Below are 16,364 nucleotides of genomic sequence, written 5' to 3'. Positions count from 1 at the left end.
GAAAATACACTACCTTATTTTTTTAAAGATTAAGTTTAGGGTTAGGATAGGGCTGTTGCAGTGACCATGTTACCGCCACACTGGCAGTGATGAGTCATGACTGCAGTAAAATTAAGTGTGCCCATTGAGTCACGGTAATATCCTTTTATGCACTCTGGACATGCTTTGGTAGTACCCAACTTGCTAACTACCACCAGGTCCTAATGGCCTGGTACTCAGGGCTCTATTGTCCCTCCATCAGGTCCTAATGGCCTGGTACTCAGGGCTCTATTGTTCCTCCATCAGGTCCTAATGGCCTGGTACTCAGGGCTCTATTGTCCCTCCATCAGGTCCTAATGGCCTGGTACTCAGGGCTCTATTGTTCCTCCATCAGGTCCTAATGGCCTGGTACTCAGGGCTCTATTGTTCCTCCATCAGGTCCTAATGGCCTGGTACTCAGGGCTCTATTGTCCCTTCATTAGGTCCTAATGGACTGGTACTCAGGGCTCTATTGTCCCTCTAACCACTCTGACATCAATGCAAATGCCTTTGAAAATCACATCAAACACATCAGAACAGTAGGCCTATAGTATTTTAAAACTCACCTCACTGTGATGATCAATTTGAAGAAAGGAGTTCAACAGCAGGTTGAAACAGTGTAAAACATGGTTGTTGTGGATGTTGTTTCAAAGCATAACACAACTAAATGGACAGCGCTTTCTAAGGTGATGATTAATTCAAAACACATATTAGAGCTTATTGATATGCATATGCTTATGAGCCTAAGCCAACAAAAAAACGGAATAAAAATGATGATTGTGCCCTTATACCATACATAGCCAACTGCATATTACACATGGCAGAAAAACATAAAACAAAACTGATTTAAGATGTCTTTGGTACATAATTGGTCTAGCCTTTGAGTGTGGACTGTATTATTATGCATACTGGATGGACTGGTTACCTTATGCTACGCTCCAACATTTCTATCCATGAGTCTGGGGGAAAAACATATTGAGTGACACGATACCTTCAGTTATACAGAATATCTCACCACCATGTGTTTCCATCTCCTCTCCTTTATTCCTTTATTGAGCATGCAGAGAGACTGTCAACAGTTTAGTGAAATATGTTTAGTTGCGAAAACATGTTACTATTGATGTTCCTGAGCAGAATGAAGCACTGGGTAGCTGCAGGAACAAGGTTGAAGAGGCCATGGCAAACAGAGTTTGGGCGGAGTATCACCTGTCAGGCAGCGAGAGCATGCTCCTCAAACAGTGGTTGATGCATGGAGGGAAATAAGTATTCTTATATTTTTCAGTTGTTCATATCAGTTGTTCATATTAAGCACAGCTCCGTTAGGAAAGCGCGCGGCCTCCATTCGCTATTTGAGTTCGAATGGAGGCCCCTGCCCCTGTTCCTGCCCATTTGATAATGGGCCATTCTCAATCTAAACTAATTTGACATATTAGTGAAGACAAGATTAAGTTGAGAGTAGTCTGATGGGTGAAAATATGATCACTTGATGAGAGAACAGCTGTGCAGCCTGTGGCAAGGAACAGAGCGCAAGCTTTTTTTTGTCACTTTCTAAAATCATCAATAACCTATAGTCGCACCATGCAGCCCATATATGACATTCTAAGGATTGTATCATTCACAACTAAAGTTGACAAATGACTCTAAATGTAGCATATAGGACCTGTTTCAAATGATCACTTTTATGCTCAATTTAGCCACTTCATATGCTCACTCGCTGCTTTCTATTTAATTCAGCTAAGTTCAATGATATTCTTCTTACTATAAAATCAGATAAAACTAAGTAATGGCACCAGACTTCTAAGCATATCTTGTCTGCTAAATGAACAAGCAAACAGAGTATGGCATTGAACATAGCCAGTTAACATACAGTAGGCCAACTCATATTCTGTCTGTTCTTCTGAAATACATTTTCTTCATATCATAATGACTAATAAATAATAGATTTATTGTGATGGTGTATATTAAATTGAGTTGTTAGACTTTTTTAAATGTAGATGTTCCAAAGGCGCTCATCAAATATTGTCGATAGTTAGTTTAACAACTACTGAACATCTACAAACCATCTATTTGGGACTATACACTTCCTTTCCCCCTGCCAGCCCTACCAGTACCTGCTGGATGAGTTCACCTGTGCAGACTGTAGCTTTGGACAGTGGCCTCAGGCCAACCTGACAGGCTGTTTCGACCTGCCAGAGGAGTACATCCGCTGGGAGGTACTGTCACTGTTTTCCCTCTCCCTCCTTTTGCTGCTATTTTATTCCCTTTTAAAAAGAAATTCTGTAAAGTGTTTTGCAACTTATACATGTGAAATAACACTTTAAATTAACCTTGATTTGATTTAGGATGCCTGGGCTATTGGGCCGGTCACCATCTCCTGCCTGGGCATGTTGTGTACCCTCTCCGTGGTGGGCCTGTTCTTCAAGCACAACGACACCCCAGTGGTCAAAGCCAGTGGGCGGGAGCTGTCCTACATCCTCCTGCTGGGGGTCCTGATGTGCTACAGCATGACCTTCATCTACATCGCCAAGCCCTCCACGGCCGTGTGTACCCTACGTCGACTCGGCCTGGGCACCTCCTTTGCCGTGTGCTACTCGGCGCTCCTCACCAAGACCAACCGCATTGCGCGGATCTTCAGCGGGGTGAAGGACGGGGCCACACGGCCACGGTTCATCAGCCCGGCCTCCCAGGTGGCTATCTGTGGCGGGCTGATCTCCTGTCAGCTCCTGGTGGCCTTGGTCTGGCTCCTGGTGGAGATGCCTGGCGTCAGGAAGGAGGTGGGTATAACAAAGTTGGATTCCTAACCCCCAGCCTGAAATGTTTCCACTCATGCTGTCAAATCATTTGCTTTTCTATAGAGTAATAAGGTGTTGTCAAGCGGGCGGTCATGTGTGTTTGCAAGGCAGAGGATCCCAGTGAGGGACAGGGACGGAAGCTATACTGTTAAGCAAGCACAATGACAGTGATGCCTGTCACAAGAGCATAGAGATATAATACTTCTCTATATTAATATACTTTTCACTACTCAATATATCTAATACTATTCTATTCTATTTAATTATATGGAGGTGAGCCCCGAGAGGAGGGATATAGTCACCCTGAAGTGCAACAGCAAGGACTCCAGCATGCTGGCTGCTCTGGCCTACAACTGCATCCTCATCGTCCTCTGTACGGTCTACGCCTTCAAGACCAGGAAGTGCCCCGAGAACTTCAACGAGGCCAAGTTCATTGGGTTCACCATGTACACCACCTGTATCATCTGGCTGGCCTTCCAGCCCATCTTCTACGTAACGGCCAGCGACTACAGGGTGAGTGGGAATAATAGACTCGAATTAGGGTTGTAAAAATGCTGGTAACTTTTCCAAAGGGTCCAGGTTTTCCAGAAATCCTGGTTGGAGGTTTTCGGATTTCCTGCTTATTACCTCCAGAGTTCAAGAATCTTCTAACCAGGATTTTGGACAACTTGGGAATTTTAGTAACTTTACCATAATTTATGCAACCCCAACTCCAATATATTGTAATGAAATGAGGGACTAGAATTAGTTAATTGTGCTTATCAACACTAGGGTCAGTACGATATGAATGACAGTGGGTGTCTTTTCTCCCAGATCATTATTTTTTTTAAATCTATAAGTCCTTGAATGTGTCATAGCGTACCAAAGGATCTAGGTGACATACATACATTCCTTTTGATCATCACCTTACTCTGTGTCTCCTCAAAGGACTGTATTTCTTTTCATGTGTCGTAGAGATGCTTTAAAGACAAGAACAAAGACACTGGAGAAAGAGATACCCGGTCTTGATTATGTGGGCGTTAAACCCCAGTCTTAATAGGCACATATAGTATAGTCACATCGACTGTTACTGAGAAGACAAAGACAATCTCCAAATTATTTTCTGTATCTAATCTAAAACAGCAGTATTGCCAATGCAATACCTTATATTACGATTTGAAAAGTAATTATGTTTTTCTCTCTTCTAATGTCGACAGTGAAATGTGCAGGAGATTCAACCAGGGCATTTTGATAGGAAGACTCTTGTTCCCAATGTCCCTTTTCTAATAAGGCATTTAGAAAGGAAGACTTGTTCCCAGCGTCCCTCTTCTGCAGTAGCTTGTGAAAATAATCAACCCCCTTGGCATTTTTCCTAGTTTGTTTCCTTGCAACCTAGAATTAAAATAGATTTTTGGGGGGTTTGTATCATTTGATTTACACAACACACCTACCACTTTGAAGATGCAAAACATTTTTTTTTTTTGTGAGACAAACAAGAAATAAGAGAAAAAAACAGTAAACTTGAGCATGCATAACTATTCACCCCCCCCCCCCAAAAAAAATCAATACTCTGCAGAGCCACCTCTTGCAGCAATTACAGCTGCAAGTCTCTTGGGGTATGTTTCTATAAGCTTGGCACATCTAGCCCCTGGGATTTTTGCCCATTCTTCAAGGCAAAACTGCTCCAGCTCCTTCAAGTTCGATGGGTTCCGCTGGTGTACAGCAATCTTTAAGTCACACCACAGATTCTCAATTGGATTTAGGTCTGTGCTTTGACTAGGCCATTCCAAGACATTTAAATGTTTCCCCTTAAACCACTTGAGTGTTGCTTTAGCAGTATGCTTAGGGTCATAGTCCTGCTGGAAGGTGAACATCCATCCCAGTCTCAAATATCTGGAAGATTGAAACAGGTTTCCCTCAAGAATTTCCCTGTATTTATCGCCATCCATCATTCCTTCAATTTTGACCAGTTTCCCAGTCCCTGCATATGAAAAACATATGGTGTTCTCGGGGTGATGAGAGGTGTTGGGTTTGCGCCAGACAGAGTTTTCCTTGATGGCCAAAAAGTTAAATTTTAGTCTTATCTGACCAGAGTACCTTCTTACATATGTTTGGGGAGTCTCCCACATGTTTGCTTAATTTTTCTTTAAGCAATGGCTTTTTTCTGGCCACTCTTCCGTAAAGCCCAGCTCTATGGAGTGTATGGCTTAAAGTGGTCCTATGGACAGATGCTCCAATCTCCGCTGTGGAGCTTTGCAGCTCCTTCAGGGTTATCTTTGGTCTCTTTGTTGCCTCTCTGATTAATGCCTTCCTTGCCTGGTCCTTGAGTTTTGGTGGGCGGCCCTCTCTTGGCAGGTTTGTTGTGGTGCCATATTCTTTCCATTTTTAAATAATGGATTTAATCGTGCTCCGTGGGATGTTCAAAGTTTCGGATATTTTCTTTATAACTCAACCCTGATCTGTACTTCTCCACAACTTTGTCCCTGACCTGTTTGGAGAGCTCCTTGGTCTTCATGGTGCCGCTTGCTTGGTTGTGCCCCTTGCTTAGTGGTGTTGCAGACTCTGGGGCCTTTCAGAACAAGTGTATATATACTGAGATCATGTGACAGATCATGTGACACTTAGATTACACACAGGTGGACTTTATTTAACCAATTATGTGACTTCTGAAGGTAATTGGTCGCACCAGATCTTATTTCGGGGCTTCATAGCAAAGGGGGTGAATACTTATGCACGCACCACTTTTTATTTATTTATTTATTTGTTGAATTTTATGAAACAAGTTATGTTTTTCATTTCACTTCACCAATTTTGACTATTTTGTGTATGTCTATTACATGATATCCAAATAAAAATCAATTTAAGTTACAGGTTGTGATGCAACAAAATAGGAAATAGGCCGAGGGGGATGAATACTTTTGCAAGGCACTGTAATTGGGCATTTAGTTGGAACACAGAGTTTCTTAAACCAGAGGCGCAAGATCGCGAGACTTCCGGGAAAGCTTGTGAAAAAGACCAAACAGACCAGTTTGAGAAGTCAGAGAGAAGTGAAAATGATTCCTTAGTTGTTAATGTTCTGGAAATCTAAAGGCACAACCTAGATTCGAGCCAATGTCTTAATTAAGTAGTTGAACATATTACTCCAACCATGTGAAAGTGACAAACTGACACATTTTCATTTTTGTCCAAAACATCTTTATAAATCGAATGACCTTTGATTTGAAGGCCTGCACATGCACAGTTCGGCGTGAGACGACTGTTAGACCGATGACTTGTTTCTACGCACGAGCTAATCTTGCCAATGTCGCCATCTCATCATCGCCAACAAGCGTGATCTGAGATTTCTATTGGTGAAGCAGTTTCATCTTCAAACTGCACTGTCTTTGATAGGAAGACTCTTGTTCTCAGCATCCCTCTACTAAAATGGCATTTAGATAGGAAGACTAATCTAATACTGCCGCAGCTTAGTTTCCTGTTCTCAGTTTAGATCAGTTCGAAGGAGGGAATAGAGGGATGGAGGGATGGGAGCTGGGCTTCTCAGGGCCTAATGCTTAGATTGTCTAAGATTATTGATAGTCATCAACAGACAGGCTTAGCATCCACATTTTTTTTTACTGTTAAACAAATAAGCACCCAGATGATGAGCCCTATATGACACCACATCATAGCCTAACAGGATAGATGATTTACTGTACCGTATATATCTGTATACAAATATACACTACATGGCCAAAAGTATGTGCACACCTGCTTGTTGAGCATCTCATTCCAAAATCATGGGCATTAATGTGTAGTTGGTCCCCCATTTACTGCTATAACAGCCTCCACTCTTCTGGGAAGGCTTTCCACTAGATGTTGGAACATTGCTGCGGGGACTTGCTTCCATTCAGCCACAACAGCATTAGTGAGGTCGGGCACTGATGTTGGATGATTAGGCCTGGCTCGCAGTCAGCATTCCAATTCATCCCAAAGGTGTTCGATGGGGTTGAGGTCAGGGCTCTGTGCAGGCCAGTCAAGTGCTTCCACACCGATCACGACAAACCATTTCTGTATGGACCTCGCTTTGTGCATGGGGGCATTGTCATGCTGAAACAGGAAAGGGCCTTCCCCAAACTGTTGCCACAAAGATGGAAGCACAGATTGTCTAGAATGTCATTGTATGCTGTACCATTAAGATTTCCCTTCACTGGAACTAAGTGGCCTAGCCCAAACCATGCAAAACAGCCCCAAACCATTATTCCTTCTCCCCCAAACTTTACAGTTGTCACTAGGCATTCGGGCAGATAGCGTTATTCTGGCATCCGCCAAACTCAGATTCGTCTGTCGGACTGCCAGATGGTGAAGTGTGATTCACTCTATCACAAAAGAGTCCAATGGCGGCGAGCTTTACACCACTCCAGCTGATGCTTGGCATTGTGTATGGTGATCTTAGGCTTGTGTGCAGCTGCTCGGCCATGGAAACCCATTTCATGAAGCTCCCAACGAACAGTTCTTGTGCTGACGTTGCTTCCAAAGGCAGTTTGGAACTCTGCAATGACTGTTGCAACCGAGGACAGACAATTTTTACGTGCTACGCGCTTCAGCACTCAGCAGTCCTGTTCTGTGAGCTTGTGTGGCATACCACTTCACAGCTGAGCCGTTGTTGCTCCTAGACGTTTCCACTTCACAATAACAGCACTTACAGTTGACTGGGGCAGCTCTAGCAGGGCAGAAATGTAACAGACTTGTTGGAAAGCTGGCGTCCTATGACGGTGCCACTTTGAAAGTCACTGAGATCTTCCGTGCGGGCCATTCTACTGCCATTGTTTGGTTAAGGAGATTGAATGGCTGTGTGCTCGATTTTATACACCTGGCAGAAACGGGTGTGGATGAAATAGCCGAATCCACTCATTTGAAGGGGTGTCCACATGCGTTTGGCAATGAAGAATAGCTTCAAGGCCCACATAGGGCTTTCACCACCTTGCGTCAGGCCTATGAAGCCTTTGTTGCCATGTAAGCAAGATAAAGAGAGACAATGTGTATAAAACGGACAGGACAGTTTAGTCCAGGGTGTATTATAACTGTGACCCAAGGCTGAATCTAGTCTAGTCTACTGCCTGTCCGGTTTCTGTTGGTGTGCCACTGGGCTCTGGCTGTACAGACAGAGGAGGGAGAGAGTAAGGGGTAGAATCACATTGGCCATGCATTATGAGCTTCCCCAGGACATCTCCTTATCATCTCAACGGTGCTTTATCCATCTACTAGCAAAAAAACTTTGAGAAAAATAAATGTCAACACTAGCAATACCTGATTTGAAAGAGAAACATTTGAGAAAGGGGTGTGAAAGGAGTGACAGACTGAACAAATGAACAGTATAATAATGTGTACATATTGAATATAGATGATTAGTGTTCATGTTGGAGCTTTGGTAGACACAATTTTGGCTCTGCAATAGAAACCTTGATGCTTTGATCTCTGTTTGTGTGCCATTAAAAATACCAGCAGTTGGGCTGGGCTTCCTGCATTTTAAATATGGTTTAGATAAAAAATTGCAGATATATTCTCACATGAAAAACAAGCTGCCTTGTTCATTCAATTGTGATGAACCTGGAGTCTCCCAGATGGACATTCATTATTTCAGCCAGTGCTTCCAGCAACATTTACATGACATTTTAGTCATTTAGCAGACGCTCTTATCCAGACTAACTTGAAATTAGTGAATTCATCTTAAGATAACTAGGTGAGATAACAACACATCACAATCGTATCAAGTATATTTTCTCTCAACAAAATATTTATCAGCAAAGTTAGTAGGAAATAACATGCATTTTCTAGTTTTCCTCGCTCTCTCCTGCTTTCTCCTTCCCTTTCTCTCGCTTCTCTCTTAAACTCAAGGCTATTGATTTAATCTATTACTAGTCCTGTCAGTCCGAGTGGCTCTGTGGTGCTGGCTGGGCTGCCTCAAAATGTCCAGTGAGTCCCGTTCACTCTAACCCAACCTCCTCTCTCTCCCTCTACCCCGTACAGGTTCAGACCACCACCATGTGCATCTCTGTCAGTCTGAGTGGGTCGGTGGTGCTGGGCTGTCTCTTTGCTCCTAAGGTCCACATCATCCTATTCCAGCCCCAGAAGAACGTGACAACGCTGAGAGTGGCTGCCAACCGTTTTGGGGCCACAGTCAAATCTGTATCGGCGTCTGCCCCCAGCTCTAGCTACTGGAAAGGTAACGTCTCTATCACTGGTAAATGGGTTTTTATCTTTTTGTAAACAACCATTAACATTTATTTTTGTCATCACATATAAATCGTACAATCAGCTAAATGTTTCAGTCATTTTTGGTGAGCCATCAACTGAAACATACTGCACATCTACTGCTATTTATGATTTCATTATATTCAGATTATATTGATATTTGTACTGCACTGTTGAGGGAGCTTGCAAGTAAGCATTTTGCTGCATCGTTTATACCTGTTGTAAACAGTGTGTGACGAGTCTGTTGTGTTTGCCATACTATAGGCCTATGGAAAAGTAGAACACCACAAAATTCTCTCAAAAACAGATCCCTTGGTTCAATATTTTTTTTCTTTAATCAATGTGAAAATCAAAGTCATACCTACACTTTATAACTAGTCTGTTAATTTGGTATTTTATTGAAAATATGTTATCCTCTATTCTCGTTCTTTTCCAGCATCAGCCTCTACCAGTGTGCCAACAGCGGTAACAACAGTCTGTAACGGTCGTGAGGTAGTGGACTCCACTACGTCCTCTTTGTGAAGAAGGTTGAGCTGCTGGTATCATTCCTCTGTCCTGAGAACAACACAAATCACAATTCCATCCAAATTCATCCCCTCTCATACAACAAGGCTGCTGTCATATCTAAGTCCCATTTACAGTAGAGACCAGTAGAGTCTGTCTATTCGGACAGAGGGAGGCCAGGATGCACTTAACTGTGAAAGCTAAATTATGTGACTATACTTAGGAGTGTGACGTAATGTAGGACTGTAAAGCATTTTTGCATAGATTTAACAGTATGTGATTGATTTTACTTGGTTTCAAGATAGACTCGTCGTTGAATGCACTGCTGTATGCCTTGCTGTCAGTACAGAGAATCAGTCTTATGAATGAGGTGGTTCATGTGAAGCGATCATGGTGTCATAACAAAAGGTTGTTCTTATCTTGTCCTTACAGTGCTGTGAATGCGATATCAAAATATAATTTTTCTCTTTGACTAGAATATTATTAATACATAACACTTATTGAATTCATTTGGCCCCTTGTTTTTAAACTACATTTGAATATGAGATGAACCATAGTGAAAGTGATGATTAAAAACTAGCCTACTATCAGTATAAAGGACAATGTTTTAATGTAGACTTTGGTGAACCAGTTTGTGCTTTCTTGTAATTTATGTAAATAAATTGTGTTATTTTTTAATGATTAAAACATAAAATGCTATTGTGTATTTTGTTCACAGAAGTCTCTAGGCAGTTTTGGTGGTAGCTCGACAGGGTGGATTAAAGCAATCATTGCCGATGGGTATTTGTACATACATCAAGTGTTCCGGGAAGAAGCAGTCTACACTAGTGTTTCTCAACCTCATTTTTGCCAGGGACTGGCAGGCTCGGGTCCTTACTCCTTTGGTACTGCTTAAATTACAACTAGCAATGGACTAAATCAGTGTTATTAGCTAACCGTCTCAGACACCAGTGAACATCATCCCAGCCCAGGCACCTAGAGAAACATTGCACCCAATCTGTTTGAAATGACTATTGGATGTAACATCTACATGCCTACATATTCTCTCTCACAGTGGTTTCTGAGACCGCAGCAATGAACTGTAGAAGAGCAGCTAGCTTGTCTTAATCACCTCAAATTTATTCTCCTTTCCTTAACCCGTGTGGTGTTCATGTTTTTGTTATTCACCCAATGTTCGCGGGTCTGATGGATTTCTGTAAAAATACTTAATACTTAGTTGACATATCAATTATAAGCAATAAAGACAGCATACATGGTTAATATTTGCCATTTACCTCTGCTAGATTACATTTATCAATAAATTCACTATTTGTATTTTGTTAATAAAATGGGATTTTTGAAACAATAATCAATTATAATCAAGACACGGGTGGAATAAATCATGTTTATCTTGAACAAATATAAATTAAACAAGGCTTTCATCCCTATTGATGTTTATTGCTTTGAACTGAAGGACAAATTTTACATACAGTATTTTATGGAAATGATAAATGAGCCCCATTGAACACAAATTAAGGCCGGACTACACACCACATGAGTTTTACTGTGTGTGTGTGCTGCAAATGTATTTCTTGCACTTGATGCATGTGTACTGTGTCTTTCTGTCCTTCTTGGGTCCACACACATCCCAGCGCTTCTTGTTGCTACCGGTTGCAATCTAGAATTATGAAAACACTTAGTTCAGGAATTTTACTAACATCTCACTCACTCACTCATATATATAGTTACAGCAGGCCAAGGTAGGAGAGTCAGACACACACACACATGCAACAACAACACTCACACTTCAGTTTTTGGAGTTGTTGGTTCTGTGGGTCAGGTGGATGGGGCTGGCAACCTCCTCCTGAATCTTCTTGGGATATGTTGCCTCCTCTGGATTTGAGGTCTTACCAATGCCTTGCCCAGCTCCTGAGCCGTCTTCTCTGGACCTTCCCCCTGTTCAAATCTGTGTTCAACGCCACCCAGATGACAAACGCATTGTACACCGAGATGTCCAACATGTTGAAGAATATCACAAGTGGGCCAGTGTAGGGTTCTTCTTTTTCAGCTGTAGCCAGTCACCAGCTTGTCTAAATTGTCCACCCCTGTTGTGGCATTGTAATCCATTATGATTTCTGTTTTTTGATGTCCCTGCCCACCGATTCTCCCATTCTTATGCAGTGTACTCATGTGTACCACATTGTTCTGTGTATTCTACAGCTAAGGTGGGAGCTCTGGCTTGATTTTTCATACTATTCCTACCATCGTCAGCTTCCTGTTGAGGAGCTCCTGTCCCAGGTTGTGCGAAGTAAAAATGTTATTGCATGCGAGTCCGTGTGTGACGTCCAGGACAACCCGCATCCCTTGGTTCCTCTCAGGGGCTCCTCCATCTGGCTTCCCCGTATACACTTGCAAGTTCCACGCATATGATGAAGCAGCATCACAGGCAGCCCAGATCTTGATTCCATATTTTGCGGGTTTAGACAGTGTGTACTGCCTGAAGGGGCAGCAGCCCCTAAATAGCATATGCTGCTCATCAACAGTAACGTTGGGCCCAGGGTTGTAAAACAGGGGAAGGCGGTCCACCCACTTGTCCCACACTGACCTGATTGCAACTAACTCGTCACTCTACCGCCGAGCTGGTCTGGTGTCTCGGTTATCGAAGCAGATAATCCTGGAAATAATGTGGGAAGTTTTCCAGAGACATTGTTGCACGGAAAAGTTCTCTTCCAGTTTCAGCATTCCAATCGCACTGATTATTAACACCTATTAGCATTGCCTATTAAAAATCTAGTGTTGTTTTAAAGCCCTATGGTCGGAGTGGTGGCTACTGACTACATGGCATCAGGCCAATCTATCAAAGTAAACTTAGGTTTCATTTTAGGAGTTTCAGAAGTTTACTGATGCAAAAGCTGTTAGAAGCATTTCATTTTCAAATAGCCAAATCTCAGGGGATTCCTCAATCAACATGCCACAAGCTGTGTAGCTGACAGCTAGACATGCGTCAAGGGCCGATCCCGATTTAGGAACGTATGCCTTTCCTACACACATTCAGTCACGTAACGCGCTCTGCAGGAGTGGCTACCTCGCGCGCTCTAAATACATTTCTTTCAACTGCTGAAAATCCTCGCACTTGGGGAGTTTTCATTCATTTTTGGTACATTTATCTTAAGACCCTTTAAATACAGTGCACTTTTTAGTTTTAGTTTGACAGACTATAATATCGAGAGAACGGTTCAGAATATTAGCGATCAATGGAAGAAAGCCTTTTAAATATATATGCTTATTTGTCTCCATTTCAGCACCAATGTTTAGGAAAGTATTTATGAATCATAAAAAACAGGTTTGGAGAGCCTTTACACATGTAAGAAAAAGGTGGTTTGATTCATTCTGAAAATTGCCACATTCAGAAGATTCGTGTACTTACAGTACCAGTCCAACATTTTGACACACCTACTCATTCAAGGGTTTTTTCCTTATTTTTCCTATTTTCTACATTGTAGACTAATAGTGAAGACATCAAAACTATGAAAAAACACATATGGAATCATGTAGTAACCAAAAAAGTGTTAAACAAATGTGCAACGCTGTCATCAAGGCAAAGGGTGGCTACTTAGAAGAATCTAAAATATATGATATATATTGATTTGTTTAATACTTTTTTGGTTACCACATGATTACATATGTGTTATTTAATCATTTTGATGTCTTCACTATTATTCTACAATGTATAAAAAATAAAGAAAAACTTTTGACTGGTACGGTAGAATTATATTAGGGAGAATAGTGTACAATAGTAGGCTATACCTTAGTCTATTGCCTGCACTAACCCTGGAACTGTATGATGACAACCAAGTACTGAGCTATGTGTCAGTTTCAAACTGTTATGGTTTGGTCTGCGCTCCACTCCATAACGATTTAATTCGCCTACATTTCTTTATATTATCAACTGTTACTAACGATCCTCAGCAACAATCACACAGATGTGACTGTGTTTACAGAAAAGGCAAATGAAGGTAAACTAAACAATGTAATAATAATGTAGGCTATACTAACTAAACGGAAATAACAGTAAATTGGCAGTTGAATATGTGGTTATGGTCGATATTGAAAGTGGCTAATATTTAACATGATAGAAATACGACATAGAAAGTCAGGGTAGCCTATAATTAAGATATTTGACAGTGCCCATTCCTGCAAGTTAAGGCCGTACAATGTAAATGCTACACAATGGCACAACATTTCCTAAACTTTTCTGTGGTTAAGTTGATATGCTTCAATTTTCTCCCATATGACTGGTTTTACATTTGTCTCCAGCAGTGGTGTAAAGTACTTAAGGAAAAATACTTTAAAGTACTTCTTAAGTAGTTTTTAGGGATATCTGTACTTTACTATTTATATTTGACAACTTTTACTTCACTACATTCCTAACAAAAATATTGTACTTTTTACTCCATACATTTTCCCCGACAAGCAAAAGTACTCGTTACATTTTCAATGCTTAGCGGGACAGGAAAATAGTCAAATTCACACACTTATCAAAAGAACATGTGGTCATCCCTACTGCCTCTGGCATGGCGGACTCACTAAGCACAAATGCATCTTTTGTAAATAATCTCTGGGGTGTGCCCCTGACTATCCGTACATTTTTAAAACAAGAAAATGGTGCCATCTGCTTTGCTTAATAAGGATTAATGACTTGCCCAAGCCTCCCCCATTTCTCCTTCACCCAAATCCAGATAGCTGATGTTCTGAAAGAGCTGCAAAATCTGGACCCTACAAATCAGCTGGGCTAGACAATCTGGACCCTCTCCTTCTAAAATTATCCGTCGCAATTGTTGCAACCCCTATTACTAGCCTGTTCAACCTCTCTTTCGTATCGTCTGAGATCCCCAAAGATTAGAAAGCTGCCGCGGTCATCCCCCTCTTCAACGGGGGAGATACTCTGGACCCAAACTGTTACAGACCTATATCTATCCTACCCTGCCTTTCTAAGGTCTTCGAAAGCCAAGTTAAAAAACAGATCACCAACCATTTCGAATCCCACCGTACCCTCTACACTATGCAATCTGGTTTCAGAGCTGGTCATGGGTGCACCTCAGCCACACTCAAGGTCCTAAACGATATCATAACCGCCATTGATAAAGGACAATACTGTGCAACCGTCTTCATCGACCTGGCCAAGGCATTCGACTCTGTCAATCACCACATTCTTATCGGCAGACTCAACAGCCTTGGTTTCTCAAATGACTGCCTCGCCTGGTTCACCAACTACTTCTCATACAGAGTTCAGTGTGTCAAATCGGAGCGCCTGTTGTCCGGACCTCCGGCAGTCTCTATGGGTGTGCCACAGGGTTAAATTCTCGGGCCGACTCTTTTCTCTGTATACATCAATGATGTCGCTCTTGCTGCTGGTGATTCTCTGATCCACCTCTACGCAGACAACACCATTCTGTATATATATGGCCCTTCTTTGGACACTGTGTTAACTAACCTCCAGACGAGCTTCAATGCCATACAACTCTCCTTACGTGGCCTGCAACTGCTCTTAAATGCAAGTAAAACTAAATGCAGGCTCTTCAACCGATCGCTGCCCGCACTCGCCCGCCCGTCTAGCATCATAACTCTGGACGGTTCTGACTTAGTATATGTGGACAACTACAAATACCTAGGTGTCTTGTTAGACTGTAAACTCTCCTTCCAGACTCACATTAAGCATCTCCAATCCAAAATTAAATCTAGAATTGGCTTCCTATTTCACAACAAAGCATCCTTCACTCATGCTGCCAAACATACCCTCATAAAACTGACTATCCTACCAATCCTTGACTTCGGCGATGTCATTTACAAAATAGCCTCCAACACTCAGCAAATTGGATGCAGTCTATCACAGTGCCATCCGTTTTGTCACCAAAGCCCCATATACTACCCACCACTGCGACCTGTATACTCTCGTTGGCTGGCCCTCGCTTCATATTCGTCACCAAACCCACTGGCTCCAGGCCATCTAGAAGTCTTTGCTAGGTCACCATAGCAGCACCCACCTGTAGCATACACTCCAGCAGGTATATTTCACTGGTCACCCCCAAAGCCAAATCCTGCTTTGGCCACCTTTCCTTCCAGTTCTCTGCTGCCAAATGACTGGAACGAATTGCAAAAATCACTGAAGCTGGAGACTCATATCTCCCTCACTAACTTTAAGCATCAACTGTCAGAGCAGCTTACAGATCCTTGCACCTGTACATAGCCCATCTGTAAATAGCCCAGCCAACTACCTCAACCCCATTTTTTTTTTTTGCTCCTTTGCACCCCAGTATCTCTACTTGAACATCTATCACTCCAGTGTTTAATTGCTAAATTGTAATTACTTTGCCACTACGGCCTATTTATTGCCTTACCTCCCTAATCTTACCTCATTTGCACACACTGTATATAGAGTTTTCTATTGTGTTATTGACTGTACGTTTGTTTATTCCATGTGTAACTGTGTTGTTGTTTGTGTCATACTGCCTTGCCTCATCTTGGCCAGGTCGCAGTTGTAAATGAGAACTTGTTCTAAACTGGCCTACCAGGTTAAATAAATAATTTTTTACTATTGATACTTAAGTATATTTAAAACCAAATACTTTTACTCAAGTAGTATTTTACTGGCTGACTTTCACTTGACTAACTTTCTATTAAGGTATCTATACTTTCTCAACTTTTTCCCCCACCACTGGTCTCCAGTGATTGTAAAAGATCTAAAATTAGTCATTTATATTCACAATTCCCTTAATCATTTACCCAGCTCTTATCATGTTGAAAATTACAGTGCATGCAGAATGGTGTTATTTCTATGGGGGGGACATTTTTCTTGGATAC

The 16,364-nt window shown here is 41.9% G+C and overlaps 1 protein-coding gene and 1 long non-coding RNA gene across 4 annotated transcripts in view; one reads left to right on the top strand and one right to left on the bottom strand.

The window, feature by feature from the left end:
* Positions 1-10,223, top strand: part of LOC139536051 (metabotropic glutamate receptor 2-like) — a 67,940-nt gene extending 57,717 nt beyond the window's left edge. For 2 of the 3 annotated variants that reach the window (XM_071336174.1, XM_071336173.1), the window contains 5 exons: positions 2,118-2,231; positions 2,361-2,792; positions 3,084-3,323; positions 8,796-9,009; positions 9,457-10,223. In XM_071336174.1, coding sequence (XP_071192275.1) covers positions 2,118-2,231; positions 2,361-2,792; positions 3,084-3,323; positions 8,796-9,009; positions 9,457-9,542 — 1,086 coding nt within the window. In that variant the 3' untranslated portion in view covers positions 9,543-10,223. The remainder of the gene's footprint in view (positions 1-2,117; positions 2,232-2,360; positions 2,793-3,083; positions 3,324-8,795; positions 9,010-9,456) is intronic. The other variant, XM_071336175.1, reaches the window with a different exon arrangement.
* Positions 10,224-10,894: 671 nt separating this feature from the next.
* On the bottom strand, positions 10,895-12,518 carry LOC139536052 (uncharacterized). Its single transcript, XR_011667251.1, has 2 exons — positions 11,308-12,518; positions 10,895-11,181 (listed from the first exon to the last, which is right to left on the bottom strand). It is a non-coding gene; the product is annotated as an uncharacterized lncRNA (long non-coding RNA).
* Positions 12,519-16,364: the final 3,846 nt, after the last annotated feature.

Source organism: Salvelinus alpinus, chromosome 12, assembly GCF_045679555.1.
Source record: "Salvelinus alpinus chromosome 12, SLU_Salpinus.1, whole genome shotgun sequence".
Lineage (NCBI taxonomy): Eukaryota > Metazoa > Chordata > Actinopteri > Salmoniformes > Salmonidae > Salvelinus > Salvelinus alpinus.
Note: the sequence above shows the minus strand (reverse complement) of the source record. Positions and strands in the feature narration are given on the sequence as shown.